Source organism: Suricata suricatta, chromosome 1 (genome assembly GCF_006229205.1).
Source record: "Suricata suricatta isolate VVHF042 chromosome 1, meerkat_22Aug2017_6uvM2_HiC, whole genome shotgun sequence".
Lineage (NCBI taxonomy): Eukaryota > Metazoa > Chordata > Mammalia > Carnivora > Herpestidae > Suricata > Suricata suricatta.
The window spans coordinates 154,632,128-154,647,001 of NC_043700.1; the positions used below are offsets into that span (position 1 = coordinate 154,632,128).

The following is a 14,874-nucleotide window of genomic DNA, read 5'->3' on the forward strand; positions in this document are numbered from 1 at the left end:
GAACAGAATGGGCAGGTTCCAAGGTTTCACTTCCCTTCTGTCCTGAACAGCAAGCCCGTGGCGGAGGCGTGATGGGCAGAGGAAGGATCTTCCCCATTCAGCGGAAGAACTCCCTGGGCCGGGTCCTCAGACACTGGCCCTTGACCTTGATGGCAGAGGCGATCCGCCATGTGGGTGCCTGCAAGTTCTTACCGGGTGTGAGTGCGAGCAAGGCTCTCCCCCCTTCTCCTGGCCACTCCTCGGGGTTGTGTTTGTAGGGGGAGCAGCCTGAGGGGCGAGGTAACCTCTTCCCCCAAAGAGCAGGCTCGCTCTGTAAGAGGTGCTTCCCTAAACTCAGTGTTGGGTGGGTATTGGCACACACGGTCCTCACCAGCCTGTCCCCAGCCTGTCCGGTGAGCACAAGGGAGTCTAGTGAAGAACGTGCAAATGGAAACAAATATCGTTGCTCCAATGGGTTCTATATTCTTACATTACTCACACTCAGCCTTTAGCAACTTGTTAAGAATCTTAGTGAGATCCTTGTTGCCAGCTTCCATCCATCCAGTAGCGTCTGTTCTCGCCAAGCAGGTGCTTACGGCCCCGTCCTCCTTGGAGGTGTCTGTCTTCCCTTAGATTTCAACTTCCTTGGTCGACCTACAACCTCAGCTCTCTGATAGGTTCAAGAAAAGCTGTGAATTTGCAGACTTTTTGGCAGAACATCACTGAGTTGATTAAGACCTAAAACACTGAAGAGAAAGATCATGATAAACCAACTGAATGAAATGATTCAGCAGTAAACAGACAAATCAGAGAACAAACCATTGAGCAACAAGAGAAATAGCTTGGATGTCAAAAACATAACAAGGAGTGAACTGAGCTGAAAATGAGTGGTACAGGCGACCTGGTTTTCATCAGAATCCTTCCTGAATTATACAGTCCACAACCATGTTCATATATTACCTTGATAAAAAAAGTTTTAATGTTACGGAAGGACACAAAATCTTATTAATCACAAAGTCAGAAAAATAAGCAAAGCACTCCAGTCCTCTGTGGTTGGTTGGTGCCACAGTGTGGGAATCAAATAGCAAAACAACAGAACCCAAATCTGTCTCACTGAGAGATTTGGAACCAGATCCTCTCCAAGAAACAGAAACTGGAAGTCCAGGAAGTGCTGGCCATTGTAAACTTGGCATTTCTATACCTCCCCTTTCCCTCGTCAATGACTAACATTAAAAAATGAGTTTCAGTGGCACCAAATCGGCATCTAAGAGCATCCTTAAAATTTGTATTCATATAATTAAGTTGCACGAGATGAGAGGAGGCATTTGCAGCAGGCTCCGCACACTCAGATCGCTGTCCGGACAAGGGGAAACACTGCAGTGCTTACGACAATTCATGTTGGCTTCAGTCGAGTTTTGTTCCAGCAAAGAAACGCTTTGCCATCTGTTAACACCCAGTAGTTACCTGGGTTGGAATCAGAGTTCCCAGACAGCCCGGCACCCCTGAACCATCTAAGCCGTGTTCGGGTGCTACTTGTCTCAAATCACTTTCTTTAGTCAAGCGTTTCCAGAAACACGTTGACAGGAAGACATGAGTCATAATGATACGATACGTAATATTTTAGCTATTAGTGAATTCCTTGGACACTTTCCATTTACTTGCTTAGAACTTAATTTGAAGAAGTAACTAGCTTTCACATACTCTAAGATGAAGTCAGATCAAGCAGAAATTTGAAACTTCAGAAATGTCGAACACTCTTAAGAGCTTAAAGGAAAGGAGAGGGTGTCAAAATTTGGATTGCTGGGTCCCACATTGGCCCAGTTGCTCTTTGGAAAAACACAAAAACGAATTCCTATAATCTCATGTGTCTTCACATAAAAAGATAAATAAAAACCAAGAGGCGCTAACAAAAAATATCCTGAATGGAATCTCACCGAGAAAAGTCTAATGCTACCAAATGATAGGCAGTCTATAATCTCCCTTCTTCCTAGGGAATTAGGGTGTTTGAAACAGACACGGTCGTGAGCAGAACAGAGTTTTGCAAAGAGAGGATTCCTGCTGCTTCCAAAAATAGATCGTGTTACTCATAGTCACAGCCAAGTTTTCCCGAGGTCAGAAGCTTCTTGTTGGTCAGCAGCCTCCCCTAATTCCAAGCCTCCTGCTTTCCTAGGCAGAAGGAAGAGTTTTTTATTGCAAAGCTGCCAAAGCAAGGGCTTTTCACATAGATGAGTTTCTAACCGCAGCCAGCGGAGGAAAATATATATATATATTTTCTTTGGGTGGGAAGAACATTCTTCCAGTGAGTAAAAAGTTGTATTCCTTCTGTGTTGTTACTGAGTATATATGGCAGTTTGGGGAGCCGTTAATTAGTCTGGAGGAGGTGTGCAGTTAGAAGTTAAGAGTACAGGCTCTGTGGCCAGATTGCTTGGTTCGAATCTTGTCTCTTCACTTCTCTGGGACCTTGGAGAAACTGTTAAACCAGTCTGTGCCTCTGATCTTTTCATCTGTGTAATGAGAACAATGAGGCTGTACTGAGGACTGGTGACTAACTGCCTACAAAATTCTTAGGACAGAGCCTGGGTCATAGAAAGCCTCTGCAGATGTTACCTACGATTACTTTGGTGGCAAACTTTTCACACGTCAATACTTGCGATCCACAAAGCATCCTCTCCCGGCCAGCAGAGGAGAAGCATGAGAGTTCCCAATGGGTATTTGTTAACTGAGCCTCGTCCTAAAGCCCTGCCCCATAAAGGATTTTCCTAAATCCTCTGGTCCTTGAGGTCACTGGCAGCCAAGGAATTTATATGGATGCTTTACAGACCAATCTATAGCTATGTTAGGGTTTATACACTCATAGAATAAATTATTGCTCTTTCAGAACAAGAGCCGAAACACTATTTGTATGTATTCAAAGATTTTAGAATTTCCGCAAAATGGATGGTTTTCCTATGTTATCATGTTAATATAAGTTCTTTTGTTGAAGTAGAATACATATATTTTTTAAAAGGCACTAATATTAAGTGTACCGCTCCATAAGTTATCACACTGTGTAGAAATCTGTATAATCATCATCCTAAAACAAGTCACGACGAGAACCTTAAAACTTCACCTCCCACCAATTCTCTCTGCAAATGATCACTCCTTCCCTCTCACTCAGAGGTAACCACTGTCCTGGCTCATAACACTCTAAATTAGCTTTTCTGTTTTTGAAACGTATATAAGTAGAAGAACTCATTTCTTTCTTTTTTACATCAGAATTATAAAATCATGTATGCTGTTGCAGGTAGTATGCCCTGAACATTGATTTCTGTGTCATTTGGTGCCCTTATGCAAGCTTGTCTCTGATGAGTGTATACCTAGTGGGGAAATGTCTATTGCCAGTATGTGTATGTTCAACTTTAGTAGATAACACCACCGACTTCCACAGTATTTGTACCAAAGTGCACTGTGTTAGCCAGGCGTGAGTTTCAGTTGCTCCATGCCCTCACCCCAACTGGCTATTGTCAGTCATTTGATTTTTCACGTTAGCCATTTTAGGGTGAGGATGGAAATGTCTCTCTGGGATTCTAATGTGCACTAGTCGGGTGATTCACTGTACGAATCATCAGATGCACAATTAATGAATCTCAGATGCTTAGTCATATGAAATCTTTATTATGATTATATTTATGATATGACTTTTTCTTATTTTACATATATGGTAGATTGCATTGATTGATTTTCAAAAGTGAAAATAACTTTTCATTCCAGGAATAAACCCAATTTGATGATCTTCATAGTTTTTTGCTCAATTCAATTCGATCATTTAGGATTTTTGCACCTACGTCACAGAAGGAATCAACCTACAAGACTTTTCTTGTAAAGTTCCTATGCTATACTGGTATTATTAAACAAGACTCAAAGTGTTAGTGTTATCTGTTCCTTAAATGTTCAGAAGAACTCATTGGTAGGTGTAAGGTTTGATAGATGGAGGCAGAGGCAAGAGGAAAGACAGAGACCAAGTTATGGAGCCAAGAAGGCCTTTATTGGAGTCTGCAATTCCCGGGCGAGGTTCCGTGACTCTGGAGCGGGGAGTCAGGGAAGTTGCGCCTGGTATGGGAGAGCAAGGTGTTTTATGGGTGCAAAAGTTCTGGCTTTGAGCTCAGGTGGGCAGATAGCCAAGTAAGGGCATCTTTGGACGGTGGCAGGATTCAATTGGCTGTTCACTTCGGTGGGGAGGGGGATGCTGAAGTTCCATGGTGAGGCATTCCAGTTTGAGCCAGTCCAGATTGGAGAGTGGGGGTCGTCAGTCCTGGATCTGTTATCTGGCCTGCAATAAAATGGCTGCTGGTGCTTTTCAAATGGCTCGGGTCGTTCCAGGTTTGCAGGTGGGGGTTGTCAGTGCTCGCAGCTCTCCACAGCAAAGTGGCCGCTCAGTTGCCCTCCCATGGCAACTCTTACAGTAGGGACATGTAGGCTTGAAGTTTTGCTTTATTTTGCTTTATAAAAAGGCTGTTGTTCTTAACTCCTTAAGCAGAACTTTAGGAAAGTGCACGGAAGTAGACTGCAGTACATTTGCACACAGTAATGGCCATGTGGCCAGCACCCAGATTGAGAAACATAATCAGCACATAATCAGCACATAATCAGCATTCCAGATGCCCATTTCCTGTCTTCTTCCAGCCATTTATCCTCTTTCCCAAGGGTAATTGCTATCCTGAATTCTGAGACCATTACAGTAAAACTTTGGATCGCAACTTGTTCTTAGCGTGTTCTGCAAGATAAGCAAACATTTCTAATAAATTTTAACTTGATAAAAGAGCAACATCGTGCAGTACAAAGAGTATGTGATGCCAAGTGTCACATGATCCAGTTGAGCTGGTGACTCCTCTCTCCCTCTCTGTGGGATGGTGTGTGATCATCTCCCACATTCAGATGCTCAATCTCAGGCCACAGTGTTTGGCAGAAATCAGTGATTTTTCAGAATATTGGAAGGTGACCACAACCAGCACTGGTGTATTTTTGTCCGTTCAAAGCACCTATGGATAATCCTCTGCTTTGCCTTACAAGAGTAGGCTTAGGAATGCTTTGCTTCCTTCTAGGTCAGGCTGCCTGAAGATATAGACCCTTTCCTCTGCCACCTTATTGCCAGTTACATTAGATACAGTGTATAACAAGAGTTTATTAATACTTCACTGTAGTCAACATCCGTGCAAGTGTATAAAATGGCTCCCATGCAGAAGAAAATTCCAGTGAGCCGATAGATAGCAGAGATTCTGTTAGTGATAGTGAAACTCATCATATATAATAACCCTCCTCTCTCTTGTCCCCTTCACACCAGCCATGAAGGGTTTCAAAGGTAAGTGTAGGTTAATTTATTTTCTTTATATTTTGTATTTTCTTGATTATTTTGTATTATGTTACAGTATTGTAATAATTTTTATGACTATTTTCGGGTTGTTGAATGAATCATCTGAGCTTCCATTATTTCTTATGAGGCACTTTGATATACAAGTGCTTTGGATCACAAGCATGTTTCTGGAACTAATTATGCTCATATTTAGTTTTGCTGTATTGGTACTCCATTGGAAATCTATTAGGACTCACTTATTGTTTTGTGTACACTTTTAAAAATTGCCTGTTTCAAAGTTGTTGAAAGCAGTGTGCTATAGAAGTCAGTTAGGTCAAGTTTGATAATTGGGTTGTTCACATGTTGAATATCTTTAATGTCTATTTGTCAGCTTTGTTCTGTCAGTTAGTGAAAGAGATGATAAAATCTCCAACTGTATAGATTTGTCAATTACTCACTTTGGTTCTGCCACTTTTGGCTTCTTACATTTTGAAGCCATCTTATTAGGTTCATAGGTTTAGAATTGTTATAATTTCTTGATGGAATGAACACTTTATAGTTATGAGAAATCCCACTTTATCTTCAGTACCATGGATTGCCTTGAAATCCACTTTGTCTGATGTTAGAATTGCTTTGCCAGCCTTCTCCTTATTAACGTTTGACCTATCTTTATCTACCCTATTATTTAAATATTTTGGTATTTAAGATCTGCCTCTTGTAGGCAGCATATAGTTAGTGGGATGGTGTTGTTCTAAAGATCTTGGCCTTTTAAATGGTGTCATTCATGCATTTACAATGAATCTAAATTACTGATATATGTGGGTTTACATGTACCATTTTACCATTTATATTATATATACCATATTTGCTTATTTCTTATTTTCATTAATTAGATTACTCCATTGCTTCCCTTTTATTAACTTTTCCTGGCTCTTCACCACTTATATCTGATAGGATTCCAATTTAGCCTGAACAATTTCCTTTAATATTTCTCAGACTGCAAAACTGCTGAGAACACATTCTCTTGCTTTTCAGTTATCTGAAACGATCTTTGCCTTTATTTTTGCCTGGGTATAGAAATTCTGGGTTAACAACTTTATTATAAATTTATAGCCCACAAGGTATTGGTCCAAGGTCCTCTCAAGTTCATTGTGTTTGATAAGGAGGGATGGTTGCCTAAAGGGCTGTTCTTCTAGACACAGTGTTTGTTTCTAACCCTGCTACTTTTGTGATTTTCTCATTTCAGCAGTTTGACTACACATGGTTTTATTCATATTTATCTTGCTTTGGGTCTCCTGAACTTCTTAAATCTGTAAATGTATGTGTTGCAATAAATTTTGGGAAATTCTAGTCTTTGGTTAGATCTTTGCTGTTGTCCCATTGATGCATGAGCTTCCATTCATTTTTTAGATTCCCACCCCCCCTTCTTCATATGGGACTAATATCCATTAATCCATCTTCATTTATATGGAATCTTTCTCCATGAATGTTTAATACTCAGGTATTGTGTTTTTTTTTTACTCCTAGAATTCTCACTTGTATTTTACAGTTCTTATTTCTCTCTTGAGATCTCCAATCTTTTTCCTTATAAAAACTGTTTTCCCTTATGTAATTTGAGACCGTTATAATGTCCACTTTAAAATTCTTATCTACAAAGCCTAATGTCTGGATCACCTGAGGACCAGTCTCTGCTGATAGTTTTGAGATTTGGTTATATTTTCTGGGGTCTTCACTATGGTAAGTATGTTGGGGTTGTATCCTGGAATATTCTAACTGTTTTGTTGTGGAAATTCTGGGGTCTGTTAAATTCCTCCAAAGAGTGTTGGTTAAATTGCTTAGATTCAAATAGCAAACTCTGTCTATTATGTGGCACCTCAAAATTCATTTCAGTAGTTTTAGCTTCAGCTGTGCTACTTGCAAACTGTCCTCCATATGCCAGGTTTAGGGATGAGCTGAATATTTAGTCAGAGTTAATACTCAGAACTTGGGCTTTCTCCCTTCTGGCTCTGTTGCTGGGATTCCTCCTCACTTTCTAGAGGCTGTGGTTGTCCTGAAATCTGTCTTCTGGTTATTTGAAAGACTGCAGGGTTTCTATGAAAGTTTTACTCACCCCATGTGGTGCAGACTGCAGCATACCTAAAGCTAAAGAGCTAAACTAAATTAAAAGCTATAAAAAAAATGAAAACTTTTTCGGTGCCGTTCTCTTAATCCAAGTGTCAACTTACCTTCAGATTCTGCCTGTTTTTGCTCACTCTCCAGTGCCTTCAGGTTATTATTGGTTTTTAATTTATTTACAGCACTTTATATTTCTACTTGTACATGTGGCTGCTTTTTAAGATTTTCTGTCATTGTTTTTTCAGAAGTTTTACTTGCATGTTGTTTTTATTTGTCTTCTTTAGGTATTTGCAGCATTCTTGAATTGGGGCTCCTTGTCTTTCATTAGTTTAGGAAAATTCTTGAACACTATTTTAAAATATTGCTTCTGCCACTTTTTCCGTCCTCTTTCTCTAGGACTAAAATTATTTGTATTTTAGACCTATTCACTGTGCCATAAATTGCTAACTTGTCTCTCTCTGTATTTCCCACTTTTTTTTTTAGTTTCTCTGTGCTTCTGTCTAGATTTCTTCTTAAAAAAATTTTTTTTATGTTTTAATTTATTATTGAGACAGAGAGAAACAAAGCATGAGTAGGGGAGGGGCAGACAGAGAGGGAGACACAGGATCTGAAGCAGGCGCCAGGCTCTGAGCTGTCAGCACAGGGCCCAACATGGGCCTTGAACTCACAGACTACCACGAGATCATGACCTGAGCTGAAGTTGGATGCTTAACCCACTGAGCCACCCAAGTGCCCCCTGTATGATATTTCTTTAATAAAAGAAAGATTATTTCAAAGTTTCAAGAGTCTTAAAGGTACCTAAATGTAGACATCAAAAAGTGGAGCAAAGACAGCTGGGAAAATGGGTTCTGGTCTTAGAACTTTGGGGACAAAAGCTCCTCCATCTGTCTCTTAGGGAACGACACATCTCAGAGTTACTTCTTACTGCTGTTCTGTGTTAATCACCTTTTACTTCCGACTTATTGACATATAAACCATGTAAAACGACAATCTACCTCAAATCTTCATGACATTGTAGATCTCATACCCACCTATTTCCTCCTGACTGATTCATTATATTTTAGTTCAAATTCCTAAAGAAGAGAATATGAGAGGCTGAGCCAATGGATCGGTGCTTGTTGGGAATGGTATGTATTCCTGATCTAGTCAGTCATAGCCATAACCACAGGTGTGAACTCACAGGTTTACAAAGGGCAGCAAGATCAGGCTTAGTAAGTCTCAGCAGAACCAAGGATAATCACATCTAGTATAGCCTGAAAACATTTATGACAGCATCATTAAATTTTATGTTATTTTCTTCATCTATTAGCTTTACTGAAAATTACCTCATCATTTTAAATTTGAATTCTGCTTTTTGTAAGTGAATAGGATTTTATTTCATATATGAAACCAATATATATAAGGAATTGAGTTGATTAAAAACTGAGCTCTAGTCCGTTGAGTACTGTTGAGTACTTTGAGTACTATTTCTAGCTCACCCTTACTTATAAACCTCTCTAGCTTCTCAGAGTCTGAATCTTAAGTCCAGGGGTTTACCAAAGCCCATCCTCCTCTGCAGACTCTAAACTCAAATTTTATCACTTCATATCAGTGGTGAGTCCTTCAAAAGACTCCGTGCGTCATATCAGTAAGCCATCAGCTTCTGCTTTCACTTTCAGAATGGGCTATTTTCTGAAGGGAAAAAGTGACCTCAAATACTAGCTCATCTCTCTTGGCTTCTTCCTTCTTCTAGATCTTTGCCCAACAAATGTTCACTTCCTTAGTAGCCTTTCAATTCCTTCAAATGGATTCTAAAAATATTTCACCTTACTTTTTAAGCTACCCTTATGAGGAAGTTGCCCAAGACAGCCACTGTAGGAAGCAAACTTCATATGCCATCTACATACTTCCCAAGAATGTCACCAATTTAGAATAAGAATTGGTCTTATTTCCCAGGACCTTTGGTCCTTCCATTATAAAAGATTTTACAGCTAACTTTTACATGAATCGTTACACCTGATGGTTTTTTCTCAAGGCCATTACAGCAGTCTCTGTTCTTGCCCCACTGCCTCAGACAAACCCCAAGTTCAGCCCAAGCAACTCATGAAAGTGGAAAAGGTTATCTAGTGTGATATATATATATATATACACACACACACATATATATATATCCTCCTCTACTCCAGCCATCACTTTTTTTTATATATTTATTTATTCTTGAGATGTAGTGTGTGTGTGAATGGAAGATGGAAAGAGCGAGCCAGGGACAGAGGATCTGAAGCAGGCTCTGCACTGACAGCAGCAAGCCCAATATGGGGCTTGAACTCACAAACTGTGAGACCATGGTAGCATGACCCGAGCTGAAGTTGGGTGCGCAGCTGACTAAACCACCTGGGCACCCTACTTTTTTTGTTTCTGATGAGTGTTGTTATTTCTTCCACTTTGCCTGGCATATGGCTAATGACAAGTGTTAAGCTAATGGGATAGTTGGGGCAAAGTGAGACATTTGAGTGGACCCTATTTATCACCATGAGATGGATCTTTCCATGGGGGTGAAAATACTATCCCCTCTCCTCTCATTTCCTAATATGTCCACAGAACATTCTGGCTGATCTTATACAATCACAACCACCAATGGCCAGGCTTCCCAGGACTCTCCAACTCTTATATGAGGTGTCCTTTCAGCTCTCTCACCAAACAGGAGACACATTTGGAACGTGATGGGAGTTACCCAGCTATCATTTGATTTGTCATATTGAGGGAACCTTCAGAGTATGTTTTCCAACCCCTCCACTTGACTATCACATTGAAGTATAGCCTTCTGAGGGACCTGATATTAGGACTCTTTGGTCCATGGAATTATTATAGTTAGTCTTCAAAGCTTGGGTTTGGGGCCTACAGGGCTGGATAATAATGGGGCAAGTCAACCTCCGATTCTTCTTTCTCTATTAAATGTGTTACCATGCCAACAATGTCACAGTCCTGGGGGCAAGGCCCACCTAGATCCATTCTTCAGCTTCCTCCCCTTATACCATCAGTTCCGTTTCTAGATTGCTCCCCATAGGAGTTGTTGTCTCTTACCTAGACTCTTGGTCTTCTACACTTCCATCCTTCAGAAGAGCCTTCAAGATCTCCTGTTTGTCAGGTGGGACACCAGCCCTGGAGATGGCCCACAGGAAGAAACTAGAACACCACTGGGTAAGTCCTCTTTACCTAAGTAGTCATAAAGTGTCTTTCTACCTCAGCATCTCACTCTCTGTAGGGCTTACTGTATTCTTGGAAAACTCTGGCCCCCTCTGATGGTTGTGCCAAATGAGTAAGGGGTAGTCTGGTGTTCCTCATATTGTAACTCTGAAGCACAGCATGCCCCCTCATCCCACGTTTGCTTTTAATCTACCAGATGACCCATGTCAGTATCACAAAACAATCACACAATTGTCATCATCTATTGTGCCTGCAGCTTGAAAGGCACAGAAAGCCACTGGCTGGACGGCACCACTCCAGTAACTTAGGACATTTCTCATGCTTGCCTTAATCTTTCTCTACTACCTTCTTACACCTGAGGTCTTTCTGCCCAAGTGTGTTAACAATTTTCAGGGATTGACCACCGGGCTAGTATGGATTTGAAGACCAGTAGGAAGATTTTGAGACTTCCACTTTGTTTCGCCACCCCTTCACCTAGAGAACTATGCAAAGTATATGCAAGCATTCGAGAATACATGATTAGTTCAAACTGGTGGACATGGCATCACTGGGTTTCCTTTATTTTGATCTCTCTTGGTGCAATGAGACTTATTCCTTAATCATCATTTCTCATTCTCCTTAAGGACTCTTCCATACTTCCATCTCTCTCCTTGAACCTTCTAGCTCTCTCTTCTCTCAGTAGAAATCTTTGAGTCAGTCATTGAGATTGGGTTTCATACGGGGAGACCACTTAACTACCTCCTACTCATTTACACATTTCTCTTCTTGTCTAAGGGGAAAACTAGTCCCTTGCCCTAAGACTCCACTTGCTGTAGGGTCTTATCTCCTTCTTCCTCTAGTTCCTCATTCCATCACCATCTCCTTTCTCCCCTTTATCTTGAGAACAAAAAGTTCCTGTACTCCACTTCAAGAAAGGAGGGAAAAGCAGCAGGTTCATTGGCCATAGTAACATGTAAGTAACTACTAGAACTGGTTTTAAACTTGTCCCTGCTAATCAATGACAGCTTTCTATCATTAGTACTCATGTGTGACATTGTGATTGATAACAAGAAATGTATATTTGGTTTTGGTCCCAGATCCTGGCATAGTTCCTAACCCCCTTGGAAATTCCCTAAGGATGAGAGGATTAGGATACCTTTTGCAATGTTAATCAGGTGACTTTGAGAAAGCCCCTAGGTAACCTAAGGATGGGGCTGGCTTCCAGGGAAACTAACCACAAGATTAGAGTGTTGGAACCTTCGGTCCCACTCCCTATGCCCAAGGGGCTGGAGACTGAGTTTAATTGCCAAAGATGGATGATTAATCAATTGTGCCTATATAATGAGGCCTCCATAAAAACTCTAAAGATAGGGTCCAGAGAGCCTCTTGGTTAGGGGACACATGGCATTTTGGGGAAAGTGGCGCACTTGGGGAGCAGGAAAGCTCCATGCCCCTTCCCACATATGTACCGCTCCATCCAGGTGCCCCTGAGTTACATCCTTTTATAATAAACTAGTAAATTTAAGTAAATGTCTGAGTTCTCTGAGCCACTCTAGTTAGTTAATTGAACCCAAGGAAGGGATGTGGGAACCTCCAATGTATAGGCAGTTGGTGAGAAGCACAGGTGACAAATGCTCTTGCTCTTGCTATGGGTGTCTAAAGTTGGGGGGGGGGTGTGTGGCGTGGTCTTGTGGACTAAACCCTTAAGCTGTGGGATCTAACCAGGTGGTAGTGTCAGAATGGAGTGAAATGCTTGGAGGTGTCGGAAAACTCACACACATCAGACCGCACCTTTGAAAGCCAGCCCCACACTTCTGAGTTGGCCAATCAGCGATATCCTTACTCCAGTGACCTCAATTCCATGGCTGAAGCACAACCAATCCATAAACATTCCCACTTCTGAAAAACTGGACAGTCCCTGACTGGCGTGTTTTCACAGAACACAATAAAATTCATGGGAGAGGGTCATGGGAGGAAGCCCATCAGAGACCTAAGCAGCACATACAGGGCTCCTTGCCTCAACTCTCCTCGGGGCAAACTTTTCTCAACACCATGTGGCCTGCTCAGCAAACTGTTGGAGGTGGACATATCCAAGCTGAATGCTCACTCTCTCCACCTTCCAGCCATGTGACTTAGCACAAGTTATGCAAACGATCTGAACCTCCATTTCTTTCGTATACTTCCCATGACTGTTGAAAGGCGTCTCAGGATATGAGTGTAAAGCACATTGCCTGGCTGGCCGCCTTCTCTTCGGAAAGGAGCTAAATGATGTCAGTAAACCACCAACTGGCCTTCCTGTCTACATCCTTTGAATCCATCACAGCTTGGTGACAACCACAAACTCCTGTCCAAAAAAGTCCAATCTAACGCTGCCCCTATTGCTATCTTTGCATACACTACTAGACACCCCGAAAGTCACCCTTTGCCGAGTCCCCGTCTGTCCCTATAATGCCCTACTCTTCAGAGGCACTCTAGGTTCCAACTGAGTTGGGTGTCTTTCTGGTCTACCATTTATTTATAAGTGGCTGATGCCTCTTACACCCAATGGGCATGAGACCCGCCCCCCACCCCCAGCACCCAGAGGTCCTTCCAAATTCTTCAGTCTGTTGATTTTCTATTTATTCCTGTCCCCACTCTGTACACTTACAAATGTTAATGCCTGTGTTCCCAACTTCACATAGGAGCTCTGCCTAACATATAAAGTTTGTTGATACAATGATTATACTGAGAATCTGGAAATCAACCTTGATGAGAGCAATAAAGGAGGAATAAGAATGTGAGCATTTATGAGCACACTGAGACATGCAGAATAGGTTACTAAAAGGCACATATTATCCTATTGGGATTATGTGTGACGGAGTCATAACCTTTGTCCAAGTCCCATTCTCAAGATGGAGGAGGTAGGAGCCCCCCACAGGCATTGAAGCCAAAACAAGTAATAAGCAAGTAGACATGAAATGCAGTGGCTCTTATTATACTATTGAAAGTTGGCCAAAACTTTTTGGTGAAGTAGTTCACTGGCAAGGAGCACAGCTGCAGCTCTCCGTTATCATCACATTTATCCCAAGATTTCTAGAAAACACCAGCTTGAATTTCAGATATTCAAATTTAGGCAATTCTGAGATGTCTCTGGAAAAAAACAAACCCTCCTCAAGCTTTTTTATTGCCCTGGTTCTTCACAGCCCGTGTGCTTCAGGGACTGATTGCAAAGGACTTTTTTTTCAAAGGACTGAATACATTTCTCCAGAAGAGATTTACGTTTTAAATGATGTTTTAAGACATTTCCATTTAATTACTATAGACAATGTATTTTCAGTTTCCAATTATTATTCTCAGCATAGCCTACTTATGTACCATAATTTCTAAGCAAGTACTTGTACACATGGGATGATTTTATTTTCTGTTACAGCAATTGAAGATAAATGTTAGGAACAAATTCAGAGGGGAAAACCCAAACTATTTTTTGCTGAATGGGCCAAAAGTGGTGAAAGTGCTCTATTTTGGATTATCATCTGCCCCACATGCTTAGATAAGTAGACAGGGCCAGAAAGCTTGATGGGTTCTTTCCTTACGTAATAGGTTTGTCTCCTTTCTAGCTGAAACTAAGTTCCACTGGCACTTCTTTTCTAAAAGGAATCATGAAAGCTTTTCTCTCGTCTTCTTCCTGTTTGTTACATTGCTGGAGAACTTTATTTCAATTCTTGTGAATTTTTAAAAAATATTTATTTTTGAGAGAGACAGAGTGGAGGAGAAGCAGAGACAGAGAGAGAGAATCCCAAATAGACTCCATGCTGCCAGTGCAGAGCCCGACGCGGGGCTTGATCTCACAAATCATGAGATCATGACCTGAGCCGAAATTGAGAGACACTTTACCGACTGAGTCACCCAGGCGCCCCTCAAGTCCTGTGAATTTTTATGTAGGCTGGTATTGCCCAGAGAAACACATCTCACATTCCTATTTTGTAGCACCAGATAAAGTGTCTCGTGGTTCTGTCTGCTGCGGCCCAGGTCCCTGTCCTAACACGGACCGCCCCCCACGCCTTGCCATCCATATAGAATTAAGTTTTCCCCTTCATCCCACCCGCCATCTTTGTAGGTGTCTGCAAGAGTATTTTCTTGATTTGATCCTCAGCTTTTGGTCCAAATCATAGTCGAAAGACCATCTACGGCACCAGTTTAAAGAGAGTGCATCTGGATTCTGTGTTTTAGGAATCTTGTCTTCGACCTCCGGTCTTGCTTTCCAGCTTCTGGGAGTCTTAAAGTCTGGATCAGGCCCTGAGGGTTCTCTA

At 41.4% G+C, this 14,874-nt stretch overlaps 1 protein-coding gene across 7 annotated transcripts in view; it reads right to left on the reverse strand.

The window, feature by feature from the left end:
• DCUN1D4 (defective in cullin neddylation 1 domain containing 4) overlaps positions 1-14,874 on the reverse strand; it is a 133,504-nt gene that overhangs the window by 32,228 nt on the left and 86,402 nt on the right. For 6 of the 7 annotated variants that reach the window (XR_003911483.1, XR_003911480.1, XR_003911482.1 and 3 more), the window contains exon 12: positions 479-725. Coding sequence is in view for 1 of the 7 variants with exons in the window: in XM_029945882.1 (XP_029801742.1) it covers positions 718-725 (8 nt within the window). In the remaining 6 variants the exon portion in view is untranslated. Of the gene's footprint in view, positions 1-439; positions 726-14,874 lie in introns of those variants that run through there. The other variant, XM_029945882.1, reaches the window with a different exon arrangement.